General features: G+C 42.3%; 1 protein-coding gene across 4 annotated transcripts in view; it reads left to right on the top strand.

Moving 5' to 3' along the window:
* The window catches only part of ASXL2 (ASXL transcriptional regulator 2), a 127,994-nt gene that overhangs the window by 34,455 nt on the left and 71,289 nt on the right, over positions 1-22,250 (top strand). Inside the window, exons 1-2 of one of the 4 annotated variants that reach the window (XM_052810105.1) lie at positions 10,460-10,482; positions 19,580-19,688. In XM_052810105.1, the coding sequence (XP_052666065.1) occupies positions 19,611-19,688 (78 nt within the window). In that variant the 5' untranslated portion in view covers positions 10,460-10,482; positions 19,580-19,610. Of the gene's footprint in view, positions 1-10,459; positions 10,483-11,869; positions 11,974-19,473; positions 19,497-19,579; positions 19,689-22,250 lie in introns of those variants that run through there. The other 3 variants (XM_052810106.1, XM_052810102.1, XM_052810103.1) reach the window with 3 other exon arrangements.

The raw sequence follows: 22,250 nt of genomic DNA, 5'->3' as shown, positions 1-22,250 counted from the left end.
CAGCCGCTTGCTCACCTCCCTCACAGTGGGATGGGGGAGAGAATCAGAAGGGTAAAAGTGATAAAACTCATGGGCTGAGATAAAGACAGTTTAATAGGTAAAGCAAAAGCCACACGCACAAGCAAAGCAAAACAAGGAATTCATTCACCACTTCCTATCAGCAGGCAGGTGTTCAGCCAGCTCCAGGAAAGCAGGGTTCCATCATGTGTGACCGGTGACTTGGGAAGACAAACTCCATCACTCCAAATGTCCCACCCTTCCTTTTTTCTTACCCCAGCTTTATATGCTGAGCATGACGTCATATGGTCTGGAATATCCTTTGGGTCAGCTGGGGTCAGCTGTCCCAGCTGTGTCCCCTCCCAGCTTCTTGTGCCCCACCAGCCTACTCACTGGTGAGGTGGGGTGAGAAGCAGAAAAGACCTTGACTCTGCGTAAGCACTGCTCAGCACTAACAAAAACATACCTGAATTATCAACACTGTTTTCAGCACAAACATAGCCCCGTACTAGCTACTATGAAGAAAATTAATTCTATTCCAGCCCAAACCAGCATGCCAGGTATGCATGACTCTGGTCTGCAGCTCATATAAGATAAACTAGACCTGATCAGGTAGTTCAGACTCTAGACACTGAAGTAAACTTAACTATTTATTTCATCTTTAAAAAAAAAAAAAAAAAAAAATCATCAGTTTAATTGAAATTACCTAAAACAGAACTTAAAGGTATCCAGGAAGTAAAAAAGCAGCCTCACTTACAAATCCTTATTTAGAAAACTTTATTCCTCATGCTGTTTTCTTTAGTACTATCTGGAGTAGCGTGTGGTTCTGCTTTAGAGATCTTCCTGTTCCCCGTAAGGAGCAGACCGAGTGTTTGGTGTGCTGGGGAAAGGAGGGTGCCAACCCAGGTGACACTGATCTGCTTTAGAAACAGAGCAACTCACATGACAACTCTAGAACTGCTGTTACCATAGCTTAATTCTTGAGTCCTTGCTCATATATATTTCCCAGAGATGGACAGGTGTATTTGCTGAGATAGGGAACAATTGTCCATATGAAGTACAAAGTGTTTATACTTCTGTTCTCTAACAGCAAAGAAAAAGGGAGGGGAAAAAGGGGATTAGATGTGCCAGTTCATCTATTTTGGAATTAAATAGCCATCCTGAATTTGACTTAAGTTTTCCACTCCACTTTCCCAGTTTAATACAGCAATCCATCTGCTTTGCAGGAAATATTCAAGGGGCCAAGTGTAGAAATTCTGCTATTGATAACATCTTCCACTCAAGTTGTGGACAACACAAAGGTGGTTTGCTTTTTGGAAATGTGAGTTTATCTAAAAATAAGGAAACCAGATATACTCATTTAGCTCTTAAAGAGGTAACAAAAGTGCGGTTTATTTCCTGCCCTGACTATGCACTTTGCTTTGGGGCAGTACTACATTCAGTCAGATCAAAGGTTTACCAGCTTTAGGGCAGCTTCAGTATTGTGTTAAATACTGTTAATCCATCAAAGGCGTATTCACGAACAGTAATGGCACTTGTCAGCCCTTTGTGCCCACCCAAGGATAGAGATGCAGTTATCTGTACTGGTGGTCTTGCTGATGGCAAAGCAAACATCCAGGCAGTTAGGCGTGGTGAATGTTTTTAGCAATTCCAGAGTGCTCTTTTTGGGGCAGAGCCTTAGGCAAGAGCTCAGATGTGGTGTGAAAGATCCAGTCTCTGGATGGCCAGGCCAGATTTTGGACAGAACAGCAAAAAAAAAAAAAGCAGAACAGAAATGCCATGGTGCCATATAATCCTTCTCAACCTCAAGTCCTCCTTTTAGAGTCAATTTGGGGATTTAGCCTGAGCTGCTAGTAAGTTGTTTTCCTCTCTAAAAGAGCTGTTGCTGAGCATCAGGACAGCACAAACTCCCGAGTATCTTAAATTCTGAAAGATGTTTGTGGGAGCAGTCAGATGTGAAACTCAGTTTCTCTCATTCAACTATCCACCTTACTGACTTAGCCACGCTTGGATGCTATGTATGTTTTTCCCCTTACATGTTAGATTGATGTAATAAAGCTTTATTTAGGTTAAGACCTAAAAGGTTGTCAGTTCTTAAGCAATTCAGTGCCAGTAATGTGTTTGTGGCTGGATTGGGCTTCTGATAAGTCATAGCCTGTGCCAAGATGGGCTTAACACAAATCAGCATTTATTAGAGAAAAAACCATGTTAGAGAAGGTATAAAAGCTGTAAGATGAGCATGTTGAGCTCACCAGATTTTGAGTGCTCTCATGTGGAGGTTCCAGTAGGAAACCATGGCAAAGCCTTTGACAGCAGGTTACGGTAATTTCCCTGTGCTTGGTTGCCTTGAGATAGCAGGCAGCTGCAAGAGTCTTAGTCTGGCAAAATGGTGTATAAGTTTGCAGGCAGGACATGGGCTCTCCTGTCAGCACATGTGTCAAGGCATTTGAGTTTTTTGAATTGTTTCTCAATGCAATTTGCTTTTAATAAACAAAATTGCAAATTTCTTTGGTAGTAAACTATTTCCACAAACCACATAATCTTTAAACTCTGTCAGTTTTGACTTCAGTGTGTGTGTGTTGGTTGGGTTTTTTTTAATTCAGCATCTATTGCTTCAAATCCTTGATATATCTAACTTTTTAAAATCCCTGAGTTCCAGAAAGAAAATAGTTTTAGAAGTGACAAATGACCTGAAAGGAGGCAGAGGAACAGGGAGCCCAGCTAGTGTCCAGCAGTCATTTTTCTGTTTGGCCACGCAGCCAGTCCATCTCCCTTTTGTGCTAATGATTCCTGGCATGTGCTGCCCCTTGGCTGGCTGCTTGGGAGGAAGCTTGAGGGCACATTGGAAGAGTTTAGAGGACTCAAAGTGCTGGTACTGTTGTAGAGGATTTGGAATTGCAGGGAATAAGGGTGACAGTTGAGTGTGGAAAAAACAGGAGCAGAGACTTCTGCTATGTGCAGGACAATTTGACTATTTTTTGGACAAGGCTAGGTCTTTTGTAAGATGGAGGGGGTTTTGTAGCAATACGGAAACCTGTGATGATACTGGCTGATCACCTTACCTGTATTTATAATTTTATCCTAGTACTCAAGTAATTTTAATCGTGAGATTTTTAAAGGTCAACCCAGGATCAGTACTCTGAGGTGTCAGTTTTGGAGACCTACAGCATCCTGAAGCTAGAACTACACTTTTCGTGTGATCTGTCATCCTAATTTTCTTGATTTGCCTGTTTTGACAGGCTGTGCTAATCCTATGAGATCCTTTCCTACCTACAGGTCACTGCTTGCAAACTGTGAAAATAAATACATGGGGATAAACACTTGATGAATTGGCAGCATAACCATATCTGGCTCTAAGATTTGTCCAGCATCTTATATTGCCTTATCTCTGTTGGCAATGTAGCTTGGGAAAGCCTGAGCATGTTGTAACACTTAAACTTTCAAATGAGGCTTTGAAGATGCAAGGGATAATGGTGTTAACCCAAGCAACACCAGCTGTGAAAGTTCCCTAAACTTGAATGCATGGGATAGATGGGCACCAATGGTTAGCAACAGAGAATCACATTTGTTTAATGATAAGTAGCTTTTTAAATCAAAATTGTTAACTTGTCAGTGGATTTCCATTAATCTCCTTGAGTACGTTAAAATCAGTGTAAGAGTATCTGAAGGGTTAGCATCTTTGAAAGATATCTTTGGTAGCCTTTTTTCATAATAGCCATGAATGTGTTGTTTTTCTTGGATTTTATAGGGGACACTATAAAATAGTAGCTTGTGTACCTCTGTCCAAACACACTGACTTTTTTGCCCAAATACTAATTAAGCAAGGAAATACATCTAAACACTAGCTCAGTCTTGGTAAAAATGAAAACAGACATGGTGTTCTGGCTACTTTTATTTCAAGTATTTATGGAATTTCTAACATAAACCAAAACAAACTCTTAAACCACTTTGGGAGGAAAAAAAAAAGTGTAGAAGCCAAAGTCCCCTTTTCACTGGTCATATTTAGACTAGAGATAAGTGTGTCATGAACAGTTTGGTTTCAAGTTTTAGCTGCCCTCCAGGCAGTGGCTAATTTATGCTTCTCATTGGCAAGTTGGTCCTTCCAAATTCCTTGCAAGATGCTCTGAGCATCCAAGTCAGAGCATCCTTGAGGAGGGGACTTGGTTCCAGGGGAGATGGTTATGTGAAGAGGGCTGGAGCTGCGCAGTCTGATGCTTGTATAAATGATGTGCCAGCACTGTAACCTGAGGCTTCTGTAAGGTTTCTTAACCGGTTTCCTGTATTTCTTCTTTCTTGCTAGCTGAAAATCGGAAGCCTGCTGTATTTCTGTGGTTAGCTTGTCCTCTGTGAGTCTGGTAATGTGAACAGACTGTCTTCCTGAGTGATGAGGACAACTACAGTGATAGTGACTGCCCTTGCCTGGAAACAAAACATGGGGCTTTTAGCTTCTGTGTAGTTCAGAGCAGTGTCATGTTTGTATTACTCCTTTGTATTACTGCTCTAGTGCTATGAAATGAGGATCTTGCCTGAGTGGGAAAAAAACCTCTATACTTGGTCACTCTTTTGCAAGAGGAGCAGGGATGAACTTAAAAGACCACCAGCTCCCTCATTGACTTCTCAGAAATATGAGCAAAGGTCAGGCTGGAGTCTGGCCTTAGGTGATAACTGTAGGAAGAGGGAAGCTGTTTACTGCTAGAGGATATTATTGCATCTCAGATCGAGTTAAGGACCAACAAAGTGATCTCTCCTTATTCTTGGCAGAAGGCTTTGCCACTAAAGTATTTCCCAGCCGTTCTTCAGTACTTTGATTTCCTCATCTTCTGCTGCAGAGCTAGGAAATAAGATGCAGTTGCATGCTCCTCCATGCGTTGATTCTCAGGGCGGTTGTTCCTTCAACAGCCTGATGCTAGGAAATTCTTCCTCCAGCATAATTTCCCTCCAAAAAATTAACAAACCCAACACCCCCCACAGGGTAAGGGTGGAAGGGGGCCTTTTAAAAGGAAGTAGCGTTCTTAAATTATTTTGAAAAGGATGAAGTTGGTATTGGATCCCACTGACACTGGGTGTGAAGATAGATTATCTCTTAAAAAGAGTTTCCTCTCCCTATTAAAAGCTGCCCCTATCAAAACTGTTAGACTTTCCTTTTTGTAAAAGCTGCTCTTTAAAGCCATGATGAGCCTACAATAAAAGGCTCTCCCAGGCAAAAAAAACTCATCGAGGTGGAGAATTAAATAGATAACCAGTGAAAAATGTATTTCTCATTTCTCTATCTTAAAAAATATTAGGAAAATGTGAAAACTGAAACTGTCCAACAATGGAAGAGACATGCATCCTGTGTCTGACAGAGCAGGCAAGCCTCTTTTTCTTGCTGCTGGCTAGCTGTGTTGCATGTGGAGTCTCAGCCATGTTCTTCCCCCTGCCTGGCAGGGCAGCTGTACAAAACCCATGAAGATTTGCTGCTCTGAGTCTACTGTGAGACTGCAAATCTTGGATTTGAGTCCACTTATATAGCTTTACCTCCCGAAAAGCAGATCTTCTGATAACTCACGTCCTCTGTAGATTCTCCAGTTAAGTGTTTTCACAAGTCCAGAGGATAGTAAGTGTAGACTGAATCCTTCAGCAAATTCCTTAATGGCTCTGGACACCTTCACTTGCTTTCAAGAAATGAAGAATTTTCATCAGCTCAGTCTGATTCTGGTCATGACCTTATAGCTGAGGAACATATATAGGCCATTGTCCTTCTTTTAGACACATTTGACTAATATACAGAATTATCTTGGTAGAATATTTGATAGTCCATTTGATAACTTCTTGTGGAATAAGTATGTCCAGAATTTTGCCCTCATCCTTGATGTCTATAGTCAAAATGCTAAGGAAACAACTTCTTGCTATGCAGTCTGCTTGCTGTCTCCTTTTAATGAATATCTGCACATTGGCAACTTGAAATTGTCTCTGCATTGTAGGTGATATATTTTTACTGAAGAGCTAACTGTTACACAGAGCTCAAATTTTGATGAAGGAAATCTGCATGGGTCAGAGCAACCTTCATGGTATTGCTCTTAAAATGGCTTCAGGCCACTTGACATGCTGATGAGCTCATCTTTAGTGTTTTCCCTCTGATCATCTGAGCCGTTGGCTGAAAAATACCTAGTCAGGCAGGACGCAGGAGGGGAAGGGTCTTGAGGTAGTGATGGGACCTGCTGCAGGCTTGTGTTTTCAGCTCGCTTGTGCTGCCTCCTGATTCCTTGCGACAGCAGGAAGCTGGGAAACTGGAAAGTAATGTGCCGAAGCGAGAAAGCCAATTTGAAGCTCATTTTCCTGCCACTGCTGTATAGGGAGCCTGGCGGGAGTACGGTAGAAGAGGTAGGAACAGCTGGGAGGACCTGCCAGAAGTGCTTCAGGATGGCCCTACAGCAAAGCATCCTCGAGAGGACACTTGGGTTCCTATAGTGCTCTCTGACCTTGGCTAACCACGCAGCTTCTTGAATACTAATTAAGCATACCAATACATTTTTTCGAGTGGCAGAGACTGTAATAGGTAGCATCTTCCTGTCGTGTGAGCAGGTTTTTTGGTTTATACCACCTGTGCCCATATAGTCTTCCCTAAGGGCTGCTGTCTGCATCTGAGGATGGGATGAATTATTTTGGTGAGAGCAGCTGATGCCTGGGCATATCCCCTGTGCTGCAGGACCCCATTGGGAGAGGATGCTGGAAGGAGTTGTCCTTACTGGCCATCGAGGGTTTGTCAGGCAGCAGATTTGGCACACTTGGTTTGTTTACAGGGTGAATTTATTCAAATAAAGCTTTTTACTACTTCTTAAAATAATATTTATGATCAAATTTGCCTGGTGATAACTGCGGCTTGCCACAGTGAGGAGGTTGGGTGACACAATGTTTGCAAAAAACCACCTTTCTGTGTAGTCTGGTCTAGAGTCTTTGAAACTACTCATTGCTTTGGCAGTCCATAGGTAACCACACCAGGAACCTTCTCCTGCTTGGGCAATTTGTACAGCAGTACATTTAAAAGCTGCTATATCCAAACCTGCTTTTCGTAATCTGGTGGCTGGTGTTTCTGGTGAGCATTCACTTCTAGCAATAGCTTCTATAAAATGGAGCCAGACTCTTCATGGGGGTACACAGTGCTAGACTGAGAGGCGATGAACACAAATTGCAAGATGGGAAATTCTGATTAGAATGAGGGGGAAAATTTTTTTCACCATAAGGGTGATAAAACACTAGAGCAGGACCAGGGAGGGTTGTGTGACCTCCACTTCTGGAGGTATTTAGGGTTGGACTGGTTGCTTCTGCTTTGAGCTGGAGGTTGTACTGGTGACCTCCAGACGTTCCTCCCCATCTAAATGACTCTAAGTCATGGTTCCCAGCCTCGTTCCTTAGCAAAGTGGCCTTTTGGCTTCAATGCCTCCTGTAAGATTGTGAGTCACTGCAATACCTCAAAGCCTTAATAGGCTTATTTATGGACAAGAGAGTACAGTTAAAAGGGCTGCTTCTAGTATGTGCAGCTAGGGTACAGTATGTCAAACAGGTCATACTCTGTTAGCACAAAACAGCTTTGGTTTTCCCCCCTTTCAGCGTGTGAAGCTGCAAATTATGAGCTGGCTTGGAAGGCACTGAAGCCATCAGCTGACAAACCTTTAAATAACTTTACACATGCTTTAATCCACAGGTTCTTTAATGGTAATCTTCAAATGATGTGGAACACCTTGAGTTCATGTCTCATAGATTTGATATTGATAATTTTAAGTGAGTATGGGGGGATATAGGATAGGGGCATCCGTGCTTCTTATTTAAGAACTACCAGTGTTGGGTTACCTCAAATCTCTCTAGCTTTTTTTCCATTATGCTGGAAGATGGGTATTATAAAATGTCCATAAAAGTATTACTAATCTCTTGGGGTTGTCACGTGCAGGACTTCTTACTCACAGCTGGGATTCTGGGGCTCTTTCCTGATGTTTTGCTGATGGGAAAGGGGCATTTGTTGGAAAGCAGATGCCTTAGGGCCAGCCTTACAGGCATGCACGTTTTAATTGCAAGACTCTTCTTCAGCTTTGCTCTATTAATTACTGTAAGCTGTTAGGAGAAGGGGCTGGCAGCAGCAAAGGCCAATAAATGCTGGTGCAGTAAGTTCTTGCAATTTTTTCCCTATAGTCAGCTGAAAGTTGGATTTGACTTCTTCTGGAGAAAATAAACAGCTATTAACTTAAATTTTTAACTGAAGACCACCAGAACATGGTATTCTCTGAGACCTTCATGATGTCTTTATATCTAGGTGGAAATTGTGTGTAAAGTCTGTGGTGTGAAGTACACGTTAAAGCTATTTTTGGTCAAACAGCTGTCAAGTATTAGTCATAGTGACAGTTACAGATTAATATTTAACAAGGTTAGCAGTATGTTCGGTGATTGTCTCTTCTGGACACTCATAACTATCCTGTGAACCAGGCAGGGGGTCCCTACCAGGACTTTTCCTGAAGTGAGGAAAAGCTGGAGGTGCAACTTCTGCCCCTTGAACACTTTCTCCTGGCACTACCAGCTCCAGGCCACCTTGTCTTTTGGTTCTGAACCACGAACCTTTGACTGCAGATCATGCCCATACTTCATGGGGAGCCTGGTTTGTTCCCCTGTAGACCACAGAATGAAAAGCTGATCTTCTTGAGGGACACCCTGGGTTGGGCAGACCCTCACAGGGCTTGTTTCTTTTTTGCTTCATTAACATTAATTCTTCTAAAAGTTGAAGCAGCCCCAGGTTTCTGTACCACTCCGTGTCTGTGCAGAAGCACAGAGACGAGTTAGTGGATGCCATAAATGATACATGTAGGGAAAAATGTTGGTATGAAAAATAATAGTTCAAAGGGAATGAATGGTTACAGAGAAAGATCATACTGTTACCATGAGTAGGGAGTGTTAAATACATTCATTATATGTAGGAGAAACTCTGACTAGGTGACTCTTTCCATATCACTTATATAAAGGTAGCAAATCCATAACTAACAAAATATTCCACTTCTCTAATCCTAACTGAGACTGGGGTAGTAGCGGTTTCTGCTGTCTCCTCAAAATAAAACTGCACATTGCTTTTCATCATGTGAAAGAGTATATTAGCTTGTTGCAATGAGAAATGTGGGGTGTAATACACTACTGATGAACACTGCAGGAATCTGAAAGGTTGACTGTTTCTTCTAGAAAACGTTAGAGTCGAGGTCTCAAAAAATATCTAGATTTAGGATTTATCTTCAGTATGAACTGGCGTGTGGTTCTGTAGCAGAAATACAAAGCGGGGGAACCCCAAAACTTTGAAATTTTAACTCTGTGCCCCAAAAGCCTTAGAGGAAGATACTTCTATCTGGTTTCCTCTTTTAAAATCAGAACATGCTAGTTTCTGCATAGTCCCTCAAGGATGTGAACAGCACGTGAACAAGTATCTTATCTGTGGACACTGTGTTAAGGTGAAGCTAATCAAGTGCTGTAAACCTGAATGTATTGCTTACACCTGTAAACCATGTCTAAGAAAGTCAGATGACTTCTACTAGGGTTTTTAATCTTATCCAGGACTCTGCATATGATATCAGGGTCTACTGATGTTCCTGCAGGTCAGATTCAGTTGTCATGATAGACCATTAATTAAAGCTATAAGTAAAGTCCAACTTCAGTGTGTGCCTAAGAGCTTTATTGTGTCCTCCAGGCTGATCCTCATCCGTGAGTGTCTCCTGGGCCCTCTATTACGCTATGGTCTACGTGCGGCTCCACCTGAACTCGCTGTGATCGCCGGCTGCACTCGTGTTGTTTTGATCTTGCACAAATTCCCATGAACTCTGAGTGCTGTGTGAAGCCATGAATTGGCCTTAGAGCAGGAAACATTTTACCTGCCCCAAGCCCCGCTACTGCGGAAATATTTAAATGAGGCCAGTGGTGTATTAGTTTGCCTTATTAATGACTTAGCGAGACCATGGATTACCCATGGAGGTGATGAAGCAGTACATGCTCATTCCTGCACCATAACTATTGGCTTCATTAAACTGCTAGCAGTCTGTCTCGCTCCTCTGGGTTACAGGGCTGCTATTTTACTTGGAGTTGGGAGCTCTGAGTCGTGCTGAGGGTGTGTGAAACAATAAGTAAACTCCTATACTGCTGTCTGTCTGCATGTGATATTTCCAAAGGGTCCACCCTATAAAAAGCTTATTAACTGGTGAAGATTGAAAACAATGCATCTAGGAGTTGCCTGGGGTGGGTAGCTGTATGCCAGCTTCTTTGAAAATAGTCTGAAAAAATCTGACAGGTCTACATCTTTCTCCCCCATATCTGTTTGATATAACCTGGCCTTAGTATTACTGCAGATCTGCCCGAAACTTTTAAAATTTGGGTTTGGTGGATGGGGGGGAGGGTTCATATTAATGATTAGACAATTGTTTTGCTCAAATTTTTAAAGGGGTGTTTCTCTCCTTTTTTTGGGTTGCACTCCAACTCCAGAAGGTAAGAACCACTGCTGATTTGTTCTAAAGCTACTCTTCTCTATTAACGCAAGCTGCAAAAGCCTTAATTAAATGAGCAACTGCTTGTTTCACACAGACTTAGAAACCAAGTAATGGTAGTATATTTGGTGTTAAAGCTTCTGTTACCTTAATCTACCTTTCCTGCATGCTGTTTGCATTAGCGCTTCAGTGCGATGCAAACTTGAAATCTTAATCTGTTTGTAAAGTCTGTGGAAAATGTCAGGCTAATAGCATGTGAATGCTTAGTGTCTTACAAATTAACCCTGCTGTCTGCAAACCTGAATTTGGGGGGAGGGGGATGCTTGATTTGCATGATGTATTTTTGTGCATCTTTTGTCTCGGGGACATTTGGCACTGCATATTGGGTGAAGCAAAATTTAACATGTAAAATAAGCTGCTTTTCTAAATCATGAATGTGTTTAACAAGCTTGAAGTTGGTACAGTGGTGTCTGCTTACAATATCTCTCTGCTCTGACACTTCCATAGATCTGAAACTATTGTTTTTTTAAAACATCATATTTTAATATACTAATAAACAAAAAGCTATTTGTGTGAATGTCTGATTCAAATGAAAAGTGGGGAAGAAGGGGATGCTCAAAAGAACAAAACGAGAAAAACCCTCACCCTTAAACACAGTCCAGTCCATTTGGGTGTTTTTATCCAGTTACATCAACATGAAGTGACGATGTGAAATGAAGACACTCGCTGCTGCGTGCACTTTATATAAAGCTTCCATTTAGAGCAGAAGGCGATAATTAACTCTTCCCTGGTGTTGAGGTTGCTGAGTGCTATGGCACCTACCTGCTGTGAAACCAGTGAATTCCGAGTGGTGTTTCTGTGCCCAGCAGCATCAGCAGATGCCCCTCTGTCTGCAGGATCCCCTGGAGCCCGAAGGTGGGGGTCCTGCTCCAGAGGGCGTCCTGCGGTAGGAGGCTGCAAGGGATCTGCTGGGTGCACCATGCTGAAGACTGTGCTGTTGTGCACACATGGAGAAATACTGTAAACTCTGCAAACCGAATTAAAAATGGAGCTTTAATATAAAGTAACCTTTTGGTAGATAAATACACCTTACATGATGTTCTGAGGGCAAGGGTTTTAAGTTCAAATATGTCACGACTGAAAAATTTCAATCTGGTGTCCTACCCACATGTGACTGAACAAAAATGATTTGGTCACACTTTGTTTTCGAATCAGAATAAGTCAGCTTGGTCCCTGAGGTTTTGGGAGCCAGGCTGATGGGAAGGGATGCTGCAGTGGGATTGAAAGTGTGGGAAGAAACGCTCCACCTCCTTCCTCCCCTTCAACAGGCAGCTGCTCGGAGTAGAGTCCTGCCCTTAACCTTGTGTACATTTACCACTCTCAAAACCCCTTTTTCCTGCTCGGTCTGAAGAAGCTTTGAGTTTAATGTGGAGTTTAAAATGCCATGATTTAATGATGGCTTAAATTTGGCAGTTCTCAGAAGGAAAATTTGGTATGTATGTCTCTGAAATGTCGAGTAGCTTAGGGAAATACTCGGAGGGGTGAGAGAGCTCAGAATATGTATTTCTTCTTATGCCATTGACTGGCCTTACAACTCTCTCAACTACAAAAATTATTATTATACTGTTACCCTTTCAGCATTCCAATAAAATAAGTAAAGAATGTGCCTGTTCTGCAGGCAGAGGGACTGTCACTTGCTGGAGATTGCTATGAGATCAGTTTTCTAACTCATTAATGAAATGAAAGTGCGGGTATGGAAAATGTTAATTTTCAGAATAGAATAAATATTTAGAAGTTACCAGAAACCCTTGTTCAGTCAACAATGTAAAAAATGTATAGTTTGTGTAGTGGTCACAGGTTTATAAGTATAAACAGGTTTATAAACTCCAGTAAATCTGTTAAATTGGTTATTTGTAGCTGGCAAGTTGGTATTAGAAGGGAATAATTACTAAAACACCATTTTCAGTGGCAGGCAGCACTGCTGAGCACAGCAATAGTAGCAAAACAATTGGGAACTGAATTTTTAACTGAAATAGCCACTTCACAGGCACTTCATATTTGCCCCAATGCAGCAATATAAGTATCGTTAAGACCCTGCTGTCGAAGGTGCTGTATAGCTAAAAGGTCGGTGCCAGCTCTGATAATAGGAGTTTAAGAACAGGTATTTGTTCAGCCTGTTCACTGGGTGGTCACCTGGTAAGTATTGATGGGTGCTTGATTGTATTGGACCTCTCTCTAAAACAGCATCTGTAAATGAAAATATTCTCGATGCTGTGGTTTAAAGCCTATGTCAGCACTTAAACCATTTTTCCTTTTGATAAAGGTAGCTTTGAACGGGTAGATATGTATTTCTCAAGCTGAAATATATTGTAAGTGAGGGTAATGCGTAAGGTATGGGAAAGTAAAATGGCTTAAAACTTCAAACAGTGAACAAATCGATGTTTCCCAGATGTTTTCATGATGAAGATCCGAGGTCTAGGCATGAGAGCTTGGATTATGACCCTTGCAGTGGCACCATGAGTCCTATTTATGCTGAGTTTGCTGCCTGTATTTTGGCAGATTTACTGAAAGGCTGTGCTACTTTTAGCTTTTTGAGAAGTAAAAACTGGGAAGTTTCAGTATGTACTTGTAAAGCCATGGAAACAAAATTAATCACGTAAGTGCTGTTATAGCTACCTTTGCATCTTCTAAACTGCTGCAAATATTTTTTTTTTTTTTTTTACTTTTAATGTAAGCTCATTGTAATGAACAAAGCCTATAGCTGACTGTTAGCATCAGCTGAATTTATCAGCCTAAGCACCTGTTTTGATCTGAACTATCCCGAGAAGTATTGCTCAGCAGAGATGTGAACCAGTATAAACAAAGGCATGTTTATCTTGGTTTTCTTAAGGGTGCTGTTTATTTGTCAGTGGGCTGGCACTAAGCACTGGATAATTGATAAAGGTGAGCATCCTATTTATTATAATAGTTAAAACATTTATTATCATAATAGTTAAATCCTTTCCACTCACAGAAGCACAAACACAGCTCGTGTATGCATGCACCTAAGATGTAAAATTCTGAAAAATATTTGCACAGAAAAAGCAGCAGGGTGCTGCTACTATTAGAGGCTGAATACCTTAGCCCCAGATTGTTCTCCCCAGTTGTATTTGGAGCGGTATTCTTGCCATTCGTGATGAACTGCAGTAGGAATGCCTCTGCTGAAGTTTTTGTCAGAAATGACTGTTAGAAGCATTAGACAAGACACCAGTATCTTTCTGGAGGTGGAGGATGTCCAAGTCAACTATTTTCTGTATCAGGAATTTATCCTGTTTTCATCAGGAAAATGCTTTTGTTGTCAGGAAAGTGGCCTGATGAAACACAAGTACATTACCGACATAAACTACTGAAATATCTGAATGTATTTGAAAAAGGCTTGCATTACTTGACAGTTGGATAAAGTTACAATATCTTGATTGTGCATGTAATCTATTTTTCAGTGCACAAATGAGATTGGGGATGAAAACAGTCCAGGTAGATCTAGGGGCCGTGGGGATGAGCCCCTCTAGTGTTGGCACGAGCCGATGTCTAACTCTTTCCTACAGTAGCTAGTTCTTGGGAGGAAACCCTAGAAGTTCAGTAAAATCAGAAGTGTGCCCTGTCTAGATTAAGCATCGTAATTCAAGTGCACTGGTTTATATAAAAAACTTCTAGCTGGGTGCCATAAACCTGAGTCTGGAGTTGTATTCGCTGCTTTGTTAAACAGTAAACAGTGTGCATTGCATCCCAGCTGAGAACATCACAAACTGAATTAGTGGAAGAAAGTGTCATTTTGATTCATAAGCCTTCCCTTGTTTCTAAAACTAGACAAACCCCCCAAAACCTGCACCCTACATGTAGTATTGAAGGAAGCCCTAGAGGGGTTACGGGGTGCTGTACTGCTTGCATTCAAATTCAACCTCTGTTCCTAAACTGCTAGGGTACGAAATACCCGATTTGAGAGTGGCTGTGTGCTTTTAGTACAGTAACTTGCACCTAATTGCCAGCATCTAGACAAATATTTTGACCTTGCATTTAACTAGGAGAGTGAGATCCCTTTGCTGCTGGGACAGCTTAGCTGCCCACCACCTCTCTGTAGCAGTCCTGGGGTGCTGCTGTTGTTAATACTAATTTTATATATTAATATATAACAGGGTAGTCTGTGAGAACAGGGGAATATGGAAATTTAATGTAATGGGAAAAATGAAAATTGATCTTAGCTCATTTTGGAAGATTCTTTGAGTGGAAATTAAATAATAAATGAGAACAGCCCTACATGGAGAAGGGCAGGAGGGGCAAAGCAGCCCCTAGACTGTGAGCATTAGCTGTGGGAGGGGAACTGGTGGAACGGATAATGTTCATTCAGGATTTTCTGGGAGAATTTGATGTTAATGACTGTGGATATACCTTTTTTTTCTTTCTCCTCCCACCATAACTGTGAGCATGCTGTCTGTCCGTGCTGCAATAAGCTGTCAAGCCAGTTTGCTGTAGATAAGTGGTAGAACACAAGCCTGCAATGAGACTGTCCTCAAAAGCAGTAATGTAATTCCTGCCTTTCTAAATGGAAAAGGCTTGTGCATCCACATCTTAAACTCCTCATCTTCAACTCAACAGCCACAGTTTGAGCTTATTTAGAGCCCAGGGTGACTGATGACCGTGATTACCAAGCTGGGGAACATTTCAGTTCAGAAGCTTTAGAAATCAAGTTAGGGGCTTGAGCTCTAACAGATCTGATACAGCTTCCCCTAAGGGGCCGTGAAGGAGCATAGCAGTTAGGAGCTAGTCATGTCATAGTCTTGCTGAGCTCCACATAATCTTTTCTGATGGATGAATCCTGTTTTGAAACCTCCAAAAGGACTGGTATATTAGCAGTCACCTTAATAGAAGCTGATGGTCAGACTGACTGTGGCTCTGCAGGTGGAACAGTGCAGATTTGGGTGGGATGGAAGGGAATGAAGTGAAATAATGGGTAATGATGAATCTGGAGTGGGCAGGAACTTGTCTTTTACTTCATCTGCTTTGCAAAGTACTGGGTTTGAGGTGGAATGATGGGAACTGCCAGATGTGGCTGATGATCCGGTGTGTGTTCCTGGCAAATGGAGGAGATGGCCGTTGTTACTTTAAAAAAAAAAAAAAAGGCAATAAAAAAAAATGGCATAATAACATTTGGTTCCTAAGGCTGTTTTTAGGCAGCTATTGCCTTTAAAGTGTCAAAAGGTAGGCTGGGTGCAAAACACAGGTAGCTGGAAAAAGTAATAAGTGAATGTTAGGGGATTCTGAGCAAAGGGGCGGTAAAGAACAAGCAAGGGGTGAAATCTTTCCATTTGGAGGAGAACAGGTTTCACTGCCGAGAATAAACGTAACCACAGTCTCGCTGCACGTTGCTCTGACGTTAGCAAACTCTCAGAGCTGTGGGCAACACCACCTTTTATATAAGAAAAAATGCCTGAAGTGGTTTCCCATGGGATGCAGGTAGGTGTAGTACAGCCCTGCTGGTTAAGGCTTCATCTGAATTCTGGGATGAGCATCTCAGCTTGTTTTCAGATATTTTGGGGGTATGTTTTTTCTTTTTCAATTTGGAGGTTTGTATGTCAAATCAAGATCAGATCAGTGAAGTTGGAAGCTGCTGGTTAGGCTGCTCATGTAACCCTACAGCAGCAGCTGCTGTCCTGTTCTTCTGCAGCTGCATTGGGCAGCTCTGTTCAGAAGTGTGAAGTGCCACCCTGCACCCAGAGTGGGGGCTTAAATTGACTGATAGTCATGAAAATAAGATGGTTAATAAGGAAGGGCTCATGAGTACTTGCTCATTGAGGCAGAAAGGATGTAATATGACATGAAGACCATGCATCTTATACCCAAATTGAATGCCCCCCCCCCCCCCCCTTTTTATTTTGAAAGTTGGGTGGGATTTGTCAACTGATTTTTAACTTCTAAAATTTTCACAATAAGCTTTATGAAAGGCTAGAATACTGTTAGATTTGCACCAGCTTTCTAGAACAGCCTGTAGAGGAAGGCATGTAACTAGAGATGGGTAAACATGAGAGGGGGGGAAAAAAAAAAAGGCAAAAATAGTGGATAAGCTGTTAAACAATGGAATCAATTCAGTAGGAGCAGTGTAGATGCCAGATGAGTATAGCTCTTGTAAAGATAGGTCCTGCCAAGGCTTCATTCCTTGGTGATCTTCCAAAGCGTAGCTCTGCCTAGACTTTTGTAAAATGCTTGGCTTAACATTGATATTCTGCTCTGATACCATTTTTAAAAAGAATGTACTCCATGAGCTAAAGGTCAGGTATGTGGCAGAGCTCTCCTTGCTGCCCTAGAGCTTCCTGAACATGGGAATGCTTCGGTGCCTTCACTGCTATTCAACATGCTATTAGTGATCTGGAAAAAAGTATAAAATGACTTCTGATAATTTCCTAGATGCAGTGATAGGAGGGGTGATGATCAACAGTGATGGGAGAAGGGCAGGTATATTGTTTATACTGCCTGATACAGCTGGGCCCGTATAAAATATACTTGCGTGCAGTTCTTGCATAGTACTTGCATGCAGAAATTGCATCCAGGAGCAAAGATGAGAAGAGGGGAAGGGCGTACCCTGGGGAGCAGTGCCTTTGAAAAGAATTTGGGTTGCTGTAGGAAATCACACTGAATTGTAGCTTCCAGGGAGACCCTGTGGCTTTTTGGAGAAGAGGATTAGCCCTGTGAAGTTGGCACATACCCTTGGTGAAGCTGGTGTGAGAAGAGTTGTTTCCAGTTGTGGTGCTCCTGTTTGCAGCAGTTGCTTCACCACTGGGGAAGGTGCACAGAAAAGCCATGGGAGCGGCAGGGAGTGATGAGCCAAGAGCTGGTTTTGGTGGGGTTAGTCAAGGAAGAGGTTTTCTATGGCGTGCAGATGTATTTAGGAGAAGCTTATATTCAGCAATAGGGATTCTGGCTAGACATCAACCTAGATAAGCCGTGTCTGAAGACAAGCATGAATTCTTGGCAGGGATCAAAGCGAGGTGCTCACATTACTGATTTCTCTGTTGTATCACAGTTGGCTGTCTCTCCAAAAGACATTTGTTAGCCAGAGGAGTCACTGGGTCAGTGTAAGAGTACCCAAATGGAATTGAGTTCTGCCATGTAAGAACCAAAACATGATTAGTGGGAGGTCCCTGGCGTGCCTGAGGCTCAGTTGCTTTCTCCAGCACTGGTGTTTTTTGCTTGAGCATCAGGCTGAGCCGCCTGCTAACGCAGTCAGATGAGCTTTGCGCTGGGGTTTAGAAAGTTCCCTCCTCATCACTGTTTTCGCTGGTATATATTAACAAATGATGCTCGCAAAACCTCAGAAAGCGCAGGATCCTGCAGAGCAGAGATGCGTAAGCGCAGTCTGGTGAACGTGTGGTTTGGACAGGCATCCTCTCGTCTGTGTCACATCCATTTTGACACTCGCTGGAGAGAACTGCAACAGGCAGCATCTCTTGATGCAAAGTGTGCACCCGGGCACTGATTGGGAGAGAGAAAACTGCAGGGCAGCAGCACCCCTGCACCGTCGTATCCATTAACACCGTAGAGGCTGTTTTCTGACCTTTTGCACGTAGGTTTGAAGGAAGTCATCTGGTCTGACTGCAGGCTGCAACCCCACAGAGATCTCTGCTGGTGGGGGACGACTGTGTGCCCCCGCTCAGGCTTGTGCCCGAGCCCTGGGGCGTCTCAGTACAACCACACAGCTCCCACGGGAGCTCGAGTACTTCTCTAAGCCTGTTTCTCAACTGGAGGAGCGAGCAGCCTGCAGGATGCTCGGTTTGTGGTGCCGCAGGCAGGAGGGACCAGGACGGTGCCCTGCTGGCTCCCCACCAGTCTCTCCGACAGCGACTGGTCTCTCGCTGTACGTTTGCATAGCAGTCAGCACAGATGGGATCAGGTCTAGCAACATAAATACTAGCCCTCCTCTTGTAATGGTATTTCTCCATTTCTCTCTTTGAGCCACCGTGTCTGGCCAGTGTTCCTTCTGGGGTCTCCTACTTGTTAGCTGGTACGTGCTGGGGCAGAGGAGACCAGACCTATTTGAGGACATTGGCTTCTGCTTGTACTAGTCATCAGTAATTCAGCTGAGCCTAGTGCCCTGCCCAAATCGTCAGAGCGCTGTGCTCATCCTCGCCTCTATTTCCCTTTTCTCCCAGGGATTATTTTACCCTTTTTGTATAAATTTTGTTTGCAATTTGTTTGAATGTTCATAGCGTAATTTACTACAGACAAACAGTGCTCAGGGATTTCAGTCAATCAGTCACGAATCTAGGTTTTTAGTCAATTTGATGGTGCCCGTTCCAGCCTTTGTGACAGGGTGTTGGGAGGTGAAAACTTCTCGCTTAATTTCTGTGCAGGGGTTGTGCTCGATGTCAATATGCATTACAAGCAAGGACATGTATTTAGTAGAGGATGTGATCAGCCTGACCCTGTAGTGGGAACAAAAGTCACCTGCCTTGCTGTGTCCGCCTGATTTTGCTTCTGGCTACAGCAGGATGGGTTTTAAAAAACCAAAGAAACCCCCACCAGTACCGGTGAAAAAATGGATCTTCTGCCTCCATTCTCCTGACTGGGATTGAAGATCTCCACATTTTTCAAGGGAAATTGCATAATCGGTTTCCATTCTTTATCCCACAACCCTCATTTCAGTATGACGTGGGGAGGTTTTTTGGAAAAAAAAAAAAAAAACACAGCACAACTTTAAATATCTCTGCAGTCAGTCATTAGCTCACAACAAATCTGCTCTGAGTTTCAGATGAGCAATGCTGAGTATCTAGAGCTTTAAAAATGTGTGATCGTTTTGATGTTTGGCAGAGAAGTATTGGAGAGCCTGAACTTGGGGGCTGCTTTGTTTGCTTTTTTTCCTGGGACTGGAGCGTGGGTACATGGACTGGTTTCACTGTTGCTTATTACAGCAGCTTCAACTTGTATTCTCCTTGGGAATAGAAGTTGGATCTGGAATCTTTCTGCCTATGCATGTGTGATGGTGAGGTGAGGGGCCATGATTGTCTCCCAGCAGAAGATTAACACTGACCAAATACATTCAAACATTAACCTTGTGTTTTTGTTTTCAGTGGGACTTCTCCTCTTGCATGCCTGAATGCTATGTTACATACAAACTCCCGAGGGGAAGAGGGCATTTTCTATAAGGTCCCGGGGCGCATGGGAGTGTACACTCTGAAGGTAAGTGACTCAGCTGGGGAATCTTGTTTGAATGCTCAGGTGACTTCTATCCATTTACAAATATCTTGGATTAGGATAATCCTGAAGAGGGGACTATTCCTCATTGGCATGAATTGTAGCATGAACTTTCCCTCCAAATGCACACACTAAGTCTTCATGCTTGCTAGCGAGCACCTGGGTGCTGAAAGTACAACTGAAAGTGCTACTTCTTATTCACAGTGGTGGAGTTTGCCAATATTAATTACTATCCCAGAAATGAAAGAGTAATTAAAATTTTAATGAAATTTTAGCCCTAAAAGGGTAACTTCATCTTCACTGATCTCAACTTGTATCTAGAAATCAAAAATTACTTTATCCTCAGTCTGTGACTAGTAGGCAGAGAGCATTTGTAGGGAAAAAGTGTGGATTCCTTGATTTGTCTGATTGGCATCTTTAATCTTTATTTGAAACCTTTTACCCCAGTTAAACTACTAGAAGGAAGCCTGCGCTTTATTTTCTGTAAATTGAACTCTGAAAACTGTGCCATAAGATAGGATTCTTCTCCCTGCACGTAGACCTGTCTAGCATAGGTGTCTCCGCTAGAACCACTTTCCTCGTCTCACTCCGTGCTCAATAGAGAGAAATAATAACTTCTAAGATGAGATTCATTTCATCCTAAAATATTCAAAACGTATGAGAGTCTGTGCTTTACAAGTGCCAGTTAGATTACCAATGGAATCAACTAAGAATTGCCCTGAAAAGGATGTCCTCATCATCATCGCCAAAAATTTAGCTAGGTTGAATTCCATTCTCACCATCTCCTCTCTCTGCCCTGTAAACTCAAAGTGCATTATTCCTTGAGTACTTGTGTATAACATGACAACAGAGGATGTTCCTTTGGGAGCCATGCATTGGCGCTGATGTGCCGTCAGAGTAAAACATTTTTAGAGCTTCCAAAAATGCCATTGCAAGACATCTGACAAACTTCTTACTTTGAGCATTGTTGTGCCAAGCAGAGGCTGACCTGATTTCACTGCATCTAAGTACATAAACCACTATTTTGATAACACGTACGTTTAAGGTAAGGGTTATCAGATATACAACCAACAGTGAAGAGAAGGTAGTTATCTGTTTGCTGATAAACTAGACTGTGTCTTGCACAATTTGTTTTACTACAGAAAAGTGTGAAGTTTTATGTTTTAGTAATAAAGAATACAGACTGCGAAAACAGTGTTTTATCAAAACATTATGACTTGGGAAAAGATTTAGATCTGGTAGTAGACAAGTAATTGAGTAGTTGTCCATGAATTCTGTGTCATGATGTGGCAAAGCTATGCTGAAAAGTTTCAGAGAAGAACAAAATAATTTAAGATGTAAAAAAAAAAGTCACTTTTGAAAGATTGCGAGCACATTGTAAGTGGGGTAAATCATCTAAGCAAGTCAAGCCTAAGTACGCATTTGAGCAACAAAACAGACTGTCAGAGTTACTGTGGTAGTTCAGTTTGTTTTCCTCATGAGATCTGCAAGTTAAAACTTATTATCTTTCTTAATATTAAGCTTCAGCAAAACTCCAATATTATTTAACTCAATGTAAGAGTAAGTTGGTTAAGTGTAACAATTTGTATTTATTAGGAGGCCAGACTATCTGCTGAGTTATTCCAAAGGCATACGGTGTCCTGTGTATCTGAAGACACTGCGGTTTTGTTGTCATCTTTCCTTCCTTAGAGTTGTGTAGTCTGGAGGTGGTAACTTCCATGGAGCATCGAGAAACCCAGTATTGCAGGAAAGGGAGAGGTTCAGCCCTGCTGCACCAGCCCAGGTCCCCTTTGCCATGTGTAGTCCCAGCACAGTTGCCAAGAGGAGCCTGGAAACTGTGATGGTGCACTGAATGAGAAATCCTTTGGAGGATCCAGGATTAACAAAACATGATGGCTTAGGTAGCAGTTAGAAATAGAAAGCTTTGAAGAACGGGGCTGACCATTCCCCAGGCGATGTGTTGTTACACCACAGTGGAGTGAAGGAGAGCCAGGTGCTCAGTAAATCACACTCCTAAAAGAAGCAGCTTATGGTGAGTGAAGCAAAGTTGCACTTGCATTTTTGCTGGCTCACTGAACTGGATTATGGTATCACACCGTTACTGAGTAGTAAGGAGACTGGTAGGCTGCTGGGATCTTCCTGTAATTATTTTTTTCTTAGACTTGATGATAAAGATATGTAAAACAGATTAGAGAATTATAACCAAGAAGTATGTCAGTTCTGTGAAATAATGTTCAAAGGATTAGGTGTTTCTGGAGGTGCTTGTTTAGTGCTGGTGGCCAGGAGACACTCCAGAGGTGAATTCTTAATGGCAGCTAGCAATTGAACTACATTTCCCATTAGTTTTTGTTAACGTGATTTTATTGTTGCTCTTTTTTGTCCCTTTGTTTCCAGCTTTGTTATCAAGTACTTAATCGTCTCCTTTTCCCAAACCTTGTCTAATTATAGTAGTCAGAAGTGATCTGCAGTGCACCGAGCGCTCCATGCCTCAGTGATGAGTCTGTTCGTGGTGGTGAACAGGTGCTCTCCCAAAGCAGAGCACACAAG

The sequence above is a fragment of the Harpia harpyja genome, chromosome 15, assembly GCF_026419915.1.
Source record: "Harpia harpyja isolate bHarHar1 chromosome 15, bHarHar1 primary haplotype, whole genome shotgun sequence".
Taxonomy (NCBI): Eukaryota; Metazoa; Chordata; class Aves; order Accipitriformes; family Accipitridae; genus Harpia; species Harpia harpyja.
Note: the sequence above shows the minus strand (reverse complement) of the source record. Positions and strands in the feature narration are given on the sequence as shown.